We start from the raw sequence: 8515 nt of genomic DNA, 5'->3' as shown, positions 1-8515 counted from the left end.
CAAAACACATAAACTCTAATATAGTTTTAAACGTCACCTTATGGAAATGACGTCCACTCCCGGTGATAAAGGCTGCATCTGCTCATCGCGACCCGGCAGCCGAAGCACAGGTCACACAACTGGACACATTACTCTCACTCTTCAATATCCACTTCCCTGCTCCGCTCCCTACCCCCTCCCCGATGCCTGACGGGAAGCTGGTGAATCTTAATGGTTATTTATGCATTGCTCGACTACAAGAAAATTGGTAGTTACTCGCTTGAGGAGAAGGCGAAGCTGCACCAAAAACTGTTGGTTGCACACACCTTCAGGCAGGAACTGGTTGTTGATTTTGAACGGAGAGAGAGAAGCTCTACGATGTTGTGCGGGAGAAGTTGTTACAAGCAGTCGGTTGTGCAATTACTAAGTCACCGTCGCTAACAGTGGGTCGTGGGTGTTTTATAAGTCTGTATGAATATTCGGGTCCGTTATATACTCTTCCACTCGCTCTGCCACTCACCCTGCCATTTCCTTCTCAACACGTGGATCCTGTTTATGTAACTCGAGACGAAACACCTTGGTCTTATAAGTAAACATTAACGCTACCAAGTAAATACAGATGAATTTTATCCTTTTGTGGTGTGGGGGAGAGTATAATCATACCACGTTCGCTGTGATATAATCCGAGAAATCGTTATGCTGGATTATATCCCGGTGCGAAAGCAGAAAGGCCTGTGCGAGAGTTAGAAGCTTTGTTTTGAAAAGGTCTTTATTTTAATGATCATCTTGTATAATCATTTATTGTTTTCTGTGATCTGTCATCCTATGTTCATCAGAGGGCAGACGGTTGCACGACAAAAGGGCAAGTCAAAGGTAAAGAAAAAAAAGAAAGATAGTAAGAAAGAAAAGAAAAAATATATATATAAATATATATATATATATATATATATATATATATATATATATATATATATACAAATATATATAATGGATAGTAATAATAACAATTTTCCGCAAGGAAAACACTGGATATTGTACCACCATCAACGACTCTTCTGCCTTGATCATGCACTATATAACACAAGACTCATCAAAGAAAAACGTGCAGCCTTCACATGCACTCGTCATGGCCGGCTGTACCCTCCCTCCCCCCGCTGTTCACATATAGAAAGGAGAAGGCGAGGTAAATGTGCTGGTAAAAGTATTTGGCGCCGAACTACAAATCCCGAGGTATATAAGCGGCGACGAAGGTGGAAACGTGCAGTCACTTCAAGATGAAGGTCCAGGTAAGGTTGAGAGCGAGAGTTACATAATCCAGGTCAGCGAGTGAGTGGAGGGTCACGCTCTTCGCTGGAGGTGGAGGCGGGTCCGAAGCTTCACTTGGGAGGTGCTTCTCGACTCCCTTCGTCCGTGCGCTCTCTCTCCACCTGGGATACGGCCGTGCTCACGTACACTTAGGATGGTGTTGGTGGATTCGTGCGAGTGTGTAGAGTAGATATAGCACATGGTCTATGGTTCATGGATTACATCTCAAAGCAAAGCAATGCGCGGAGTTCATGTGGTGCCGCATGACACCCCGCCTCCTCCTGCTTGTTAGAGTAGTTCGCCCCGCCCACGCCCGTCGCCAGTTTCTTCCTGTGATGGAGACCCCGCCTCCCTTTCCCTTATACACGTACATGCATATGTTCGTATATATATATATATATATATATATATATATATATATATATATATATATATATATATATATATATATATGTATATATACATATGCTTAAACATATATATATATATATATATATATATATATATATATATATATATATATATATATATATATACATATATTCATATATACAGAAGTACACACACACACATATGTGTGTGTGTGTGTGTGTGTGTGTGTGTGTGTGTGTGTGTGTGTGTGTGTGTGTGTGTGTGTGTGTGTGTGTGTGTGTGTGTGTGTGTGTGTGTGTGTACATATATCCATACATATATGTGTATATTATGTGTGTATGAACGAAATATATGTATTAATTTATTCATAATGTATAGTCAAACAGTATATGTGAAATACATATGCATAGTATCCCACACACAGGACACGCACGTACTATAGGTCAGTACTTACCCCTTTTGCTGTATAATATGTTGTCAAACGCCAAGCCAGCCATACATATTTGTTACGTGCTACAAATTTCATGAACACCTTCAGATAGAGCACACTTGACATTCACGCGCCCCTCTAATTTACACAGTAATTAGATAGTTAAAGGGTCCTTAGCCTAAGTGTCTCATTAACAAAGCGCTCGTACAGAGAACTCTCTTGGTCGTGCTTTCCTTGGTGTGTTTATCTTGTGTTCATCGCAGTCGAACGTTCATTTGTTTACATCCATTTCTCGTTCAGTTCTTTCTCTTTTTAGTTGTTTTTGCTTTCCACTCTTTCAAATTGATCAGTGAAAGTTCATCCAAAATTGCAGTAAAACGCGGGAGTGTGTGAACACGTGCCAACTTCTTCCGTCACCTCGATGGAAATTGCAGAGTTTCCCCTCAACTTGTCACGGCGCGGGCTTCCGACCTGCGAAACTCTCGTCGAAAACTTCGAAATATGTGAAGTGCCTCTTGTCTTTCGGGATGTACCTTCGTAAAACGGGGTTTTCTGAAGACAGTCTACAGCGTCTGAAAATACGATGTCGATATTTTACTTTTTCTAGTGGGAGTAAATATAAGTGTTCGTGCGTTCGTACAGTGTAATAGTAAATCGGTGTTTTCGGGGGCGTGTGTTTTATATAACGAAACAGTGTCTGCTTGTTCACTCGCGTCTCCGCTTAAATGGCTGCAGATGTATTCACATGAAAGTATCTGAGTGGATAATGTACATGGTTTGCTTCCAGGTCCTTCTGCGTCAGAGCACATTTGCATATTTCATTTTCATGCGGTGCTGTTCTTGTAAAACGATATCCTTGATTACATCTGTTCTGTGAGTGGCGCGCGCGAAAATAATATGCTTTAGTAAAAGCACTTTATCTTTTAAAAATCAAACATCTTAAATTAAACAAGTACGTAGAATGCATCATGAGAAGATATCGTTCCATTAATTAATGATGAACTTGGCACAAATCCTCTTAGCGAACTTCTAAAGAGATTTTCAAAAATTACAAAATGCGTTGCCTCATCCCTGTAAATAGCCTCGTTAATTCACACAAAAAATCCCCTTTGCAACAATTTCCTAATATCATCCACAGCATTAGCAACAACAGCCCGAAAGCAAGAGGCACTTTGCAAAAAGGGCGCTGAACACGGGTTGAAGGCAAGGTCGTGGTCATGTTTTGTGCCTCTAACCGACCTAACATGACTAAGCCCCGCCCACGTCTCCCATTAGATACGCCTCCTTCACCTTTGTCTCGCTTTGTAATGGCATGGTGAAAGATGTGGATGAAAGTTTTAAAAAAAGGATGAGAGAGAGAGAGAGAGAGAGAGAGAGAGAGAGAGAGAGAGAGAGAGAGAGAGAGAGAGAGAGAGAGAGAGAGAGAGAGAGAGAGAGAAAGGGGAAAAAAGGAAGAACGTGCCGTCAAGTCGTAACGCAAACCTGATTCTGCTGGTTTATCACAATCGCGTTTTTTTCCTCTCTCTCTCTCTCTCCCTCTTTCTCTTTCTCTGCAGTTCCTCTCTCTTCCTCTCTGTATCCGTCTTTTTACAACCTGACTTTCACCTTTCTCCGCGTATCGTAACTTCACTTTCGAGTCATTTTCTTTGATATTTGATATTTTGCCTTCAGTCAAGGCTATCACCCTGCTCGGTCTTTGTCGAAAGTTATCAGTCAAAGGACAACAAAACTCAAAACGGGACAAGGCGGAAAGTAAGCGAGTTCTGAGACCGTTTTAGGGGGGCGGAGGAACGTGAGTGGAACTTGCAAGTGTGAGAAGAACGGCAGGTATGGGTGGAGCGTGAAATAAATACAGTGAGCCCGTGAAAGGACCCAACGACACGCATTAGTCTTTTCTTTTTTTTCTTCTTTTTTTAATGGCGGGGTGTGGGGAAGGGGGGGTCTCTTCCTGACCGTTAGTGGCGTTGCTTTCCAGCGCGACAATGGCCACGCCTCCACCTGTACTTTCTACCATGATAAACAATATCAAGTTTTCTAACTCGCTTCTTCATTATACAAACACCTTTCAGCAGAGAGAATCGAGAAGCAGATAACATCAGAAACTCCCGTCACGCTCCTCGAGTACAAAAAGATTTTTAGATTATCCCGTTTCCTTTCTGTCTTTTTTTATCATTACGGGGATTTTGAAGATGTAATTTTTATCACTGAATTGAAAAGCTTTGATAATAGCGGTCTTCTTGGGTTGGAAGAGCAAAACGTTTGCAACAAGCCGTCCTCAACACCTGCTGAGTTGCCAGACATCCCGATTATGGCAATTATAGCGATGTACAGTACGCGTGTATCTCATTCATCATTGTATGGAGTGAAAGTGTTCAGCTTTTTTCTTTAGTATAATAACAGTAAGCGCCCTAATTTGCTATCAGCCCATCGATACTTGATATACTATATTGCTACATGAACCCTTTTAACCTCTTCGCAGCATGCACGGCGGGTCACTTTCCTTTTCCACACACGAGGTCATATTAGGTTACTCATGTCTGCTCAGGTTCTAGACAGAGAGAGAGAGAGAGAGAGAGAGAGAGAGAGAGAGAGAGAGAGAGAGAGAGAGAGAGAGAGAGAGAGAGAGAGAGAGAGAGAGAGAGGAGTTATTTTTAAGGATCTAGACTTGACTGGTGAGAAACATGAATCAGGAAGTGGCGAAAGAGAAAGTAAAAGATGAGGAAGACAAAGAGAAGGGAGAGGGAGGCGGAGAACAGGATTATGGAGTGAAAGAGTCGAAAGGGAAAATGGAAATGGCGGAGAGTGAAAGGGGTTCAAGGAAAAACGATGAAGGACAATGATATAAGCAAAAGATTGATGAAATTGATTTAGTCAATTAAGATATAATGTGACATTGTAATAATTCCGTAAACGTAAGTACACACCTTTCCAGTACGAACTGATAAAAATAACGACAAGAACTTCAAACTCAAATCAAACCTCGACTACCATCCCACTAAGGAATGAAAACAGTTAAGCAAATACGAAAGTAACGGGAAGGAAAGACAAGAAGCTGAGGCGAAGGCGGAGGGCAGCGGGCATCGACCAGCTGGCCCAGCGACCGATCACCATTTCGGCGTACGAGGAACCTGTCTGAGAGGTGGCCTACACTCGTTGCAACTCCTCGCGGGCAAAAGTGACGCTCTAAGTAAATGGACGCCGCTTTATTCAGTTGAGATGCTTCTCTGGTGCGAAATAATAGGCATATGGGCTTATATCCACGTGTATTTTGGGTACCGTTCAATTGCTGTGGTTCGAGGTACGGGAAAGCGCGTCGTCGGGGGTACCTTACTTCGCCTTGTGTCATGATTGAGTGTTTGTTCAGATCGGCGAGGCGATTCATTTTTTGTTTTTCTTTTTTAGTAGAGAAAGTTGATGAAATGTGTTTCTTTTTTGCAGTCTTTACCTAACATCAGGTTGCCAGTCTACTTTTTTTTTTTACCTGTAGGTTATAGGTTAGGTAACGACGGGTATAAACATAGTTTTTTTAGACTTGGATCTCTCTCTCTCTCTCTCTCTCTCTCTCTCTCTCTCTCTCTCTCTCTCTTTTATGTAGATAAAGTACATACTTCCACATATGTGTGTGTGTGTGTGCGTGTACGTGCGTGCGTGTGTGCATGTGTGTGTATTTAACTAATTATCTCTGACTCTTGATCTATCTATATGCAGCCATTCTAGTTTTATTATGTCTTTTTTCATTATTTCCTGCAGGTTCTGTTGTCGACCGTGCTGCTGCTGGCGGGGCAGGCGTGTGCCTTCGGGAAAGGCGGCGGCGGCGGCTACAAGAAGGGGGGCGGCGAGAGCGCTCCCCCGAGTTACGTGATCCACAAGCCCTTCCTGGAGCACGTGCCCCATGTCGTGCACAAGCCTGTCCTGGTGCACAAGCCCTTCGTGGAGCACCGCCCCGTCGTCGTGCAGAAGCCCATCATTGTGCACCACAAGCCAGTCGTGCATCACGTGCAGGAGTGGAAGCTGGTGACCGTGCCGAAGGTGACATACGAGGCCGTGTACAGCCGCCCTGCCCCTGAAAGCGGCAAGGGCAAAGGCAAAGGCAAGGGCTTTGGCGGTTTCGGCGGATTTGGCGGCTTCGGCGGTAAGGGAGGCAAGAAGGGCGGCGGCGGCGGCGGCGGTGGCGGCGGTTACGGCTTCTGGTAATCTGCAGGGAAGCCAAGTTGCAACATTATCTTGACTTGCAAGATGATCGGAGACTGGAAACTACCCAGATGTCGTTACCTCATTGTCATTAGGTTAGTTCCCGTAGCGTGGTGAGGAAGCCATGAGTTTAGGGTATAAAGCAGTTTGATACAAAAAAAAAACAGCAAACGTTTTCTATGAAAAGGGTTGTTTTGCTCATTTAGTCTCGTTATCTTGCTTTATGTTTCTCTGTTTGTAAGGTAAGCATAATTATAGACTGTTCTTGTTAACTTCTTTAGTTTTATACTTATCTGTATTGTGTATATACATTTACCTCAAATGTTTTGTTTACTTCTGTTTTACAACTTCACATAATAAAACTATTGAAATAATTATGTTTCATTGATAACCTGCCTTTCGTGGCTTTCATACTTTGTTTCTGTTTCCCTTTGTTTTCATTATAACTCCCAGTTCCCGTCTTTTATCTTTCTTTTTACACACCTCTTCTACTTTCTCTCTCTTTCTCTCTCCCTCTCTCTTCTCTCTCTTTCTCCCTATCTCTCTCTTTCTCTCTCTCTCTCTCTCTCTCCCTATCTCTCTCTTTCTCCTCTCTCTCTCTCTCTCTCTCCCTCTCTCTTCTCTCTCTCATCTTCTATCTATCTCACTATCTATCCCTCCCTCCCTCCCTCTCTCTTCTTTCTTCTCTCCTCCTCTCTCTCTCTTCTCTATCTCTCTCTCTCTCCTCTCTCTCTCTCTCTCTCCTCTCTCTCTCTCTCTCTCTCTCTCTCTCTCTCTCTCTCCTCTCCCCCTCTCTCTCTTCCTCCTCTCTCTCTCTCTCTCTCTCTCTCTCTCTCTCTCTCTCTCTCTCCTCTCTCTCTCTCTTCTCTCTCTCTCTCTCTCTCTCTCTCCTCTCTCCTCTCTCTCTCTCTCTCTCTCCTCCTTCTCTCTCTCCTCTTCTCTCTCTCTCTCCTTCCTCTCTCCTCTCTCTCTCTCTCTCTCTATCCTCTCTCGTCGCTCTCTCTCTCTCTCTCCTCGTCTCCTCTCTCCTCTCCTCTCTCCTCTCTCTCTCATCTCTCTCTCTTCCCCCCCCTCTCGCTCTCTCTTTCTCCACCCCCCCCCATCCTTCTCTCGCTTTCTCGACTACACACCCCACCCTCTCTCTCTCTCTCTCTCCTCCCTCTCTCTCCCTCCTCATCTCTCTCTCTCTATCTCTCTCTCCCCCCCCCCCTCTCTCTCACATCTCTCTCTACGTCTCCTCTCTCTCTCTCCTCTCTTCTCTCTCTCGTTCTCTCTCTCTCTCTCTCTCTCTCTCTCTCTCTCTCTCTCTCTTTCTTTCTTTCTCTCCGTTCGTCTGTCTAACGATCTATCCATCCATCTGTCCATCTGTATGTGTATATGCGCATCAGCCTCTCTCTCCAACTTCCTCCTTCCCCTGTAACGCACTTGCCCGTCCCTTCCCTCTCCCTTTCTCACAGTGATTTCCCAGAAACGAACTTGCTTTCGGAGGAGAAAGTGCGAAGATTTCCTAACACGTAAAGTCAGAAGCAGAAATATGTAGGTGTATTGTATATGAGTCATATTCGTACCCTGCAGCCAAGAGAAGGCAAATAACAATTCCTTATAGATTTGGAATTGCAATGATTTATCGATATGCAAATGTCATACAAAGTTTATTATTCAAGGAAACAACGTCGGATTCGGTGTGTTTGCATAAGGGAATTGGCAAGGAAATTGTCACAAATTGTGCTGTGACCGATTTCTTAATACGAGTGGAAACTGGCAAGTTAGAGGTGTTCAATGTTTATAAATGTATTTACAAAAAAAAAAATCATATATGTATTCCCGAATCCATTTCTCTACCCGTCTTTTTCGTATACGTAGAAAACGGAGAGCGGGACATGCTCGAAGAAAACGGATTGGGTTGGAGGAGGGACACGTAAAACATTATCCACTTACCTGATGTATCCCATGGTTTATGATTTACAACATAAAACGCTCACTACGTTTATCATTCTAGAAAAAGGAAACTTGCTTTTGCGGTACTATAAAACAATCAAATTAAACCTTAATCAAATATTGCAACACGAAATGTGAACACAGCTGTGAACACAAATTCATGGTTCCTGTATCCTCTGTAAGCTGTCGGAATGCCCCTGCTTCCCCAAACGCTCGCTGGTGTTTCACGCGTTATGAGTGCTATCTCTGCGCTCGTAAAATTGCTGCATTTTAGGAAAAGACAATATCGTAAAAGTACAT

General features: G+C 43.5%; 1 protein-coding gene across 1 annotated transcript; it reads left to right on the top strand.

The window, feature by feature from the left end:
- Positions 1 to 1127: 1127 nt before the first annotated feature.
- On the top strand, positions 1128 to 6651 carry LOC119594790 (probable H/ACA ribonucleoprotein complex subunit 1). Its single transcript, XM_037943883.1, has 2 exons — positions 1128 to 1265; positions 5837 to 6651. Exons 1-2 carry the CDS (start codon positions 1254 to 1256, stop codon positions 6278 to 6280), a joined length of 456 nt encoding a protein of 151 aa, XP_037799811.1. The 5' UTR covers positions 1128 to 1253; the 3' UTR covers positions 6281 to 6651.
- The last annotated feature ends 1864 nt before the right edge of the window (positions 6652 to 8515 follow it).

Source organism: Penaeus monodon, chromosome 3 (assembly GCF_015228065.2).
Source record: "Penaeus monodon isolate SGIC_2016 chromosome 3, NSTDA_Pmon_1, whole genome shotgun sequence".
Lineage (NCBI taxonomy): Eukaryota > Metazoa > Arthropoda > Malacostraca > Decapoda > Penaeidae > Penaeus > Penaeus monodon.
The sequence above is the reverse complement of the archived record's forward strand: the minus strand, read 5'-3'. Positions and strand labels throughout refer to the sequence as shown.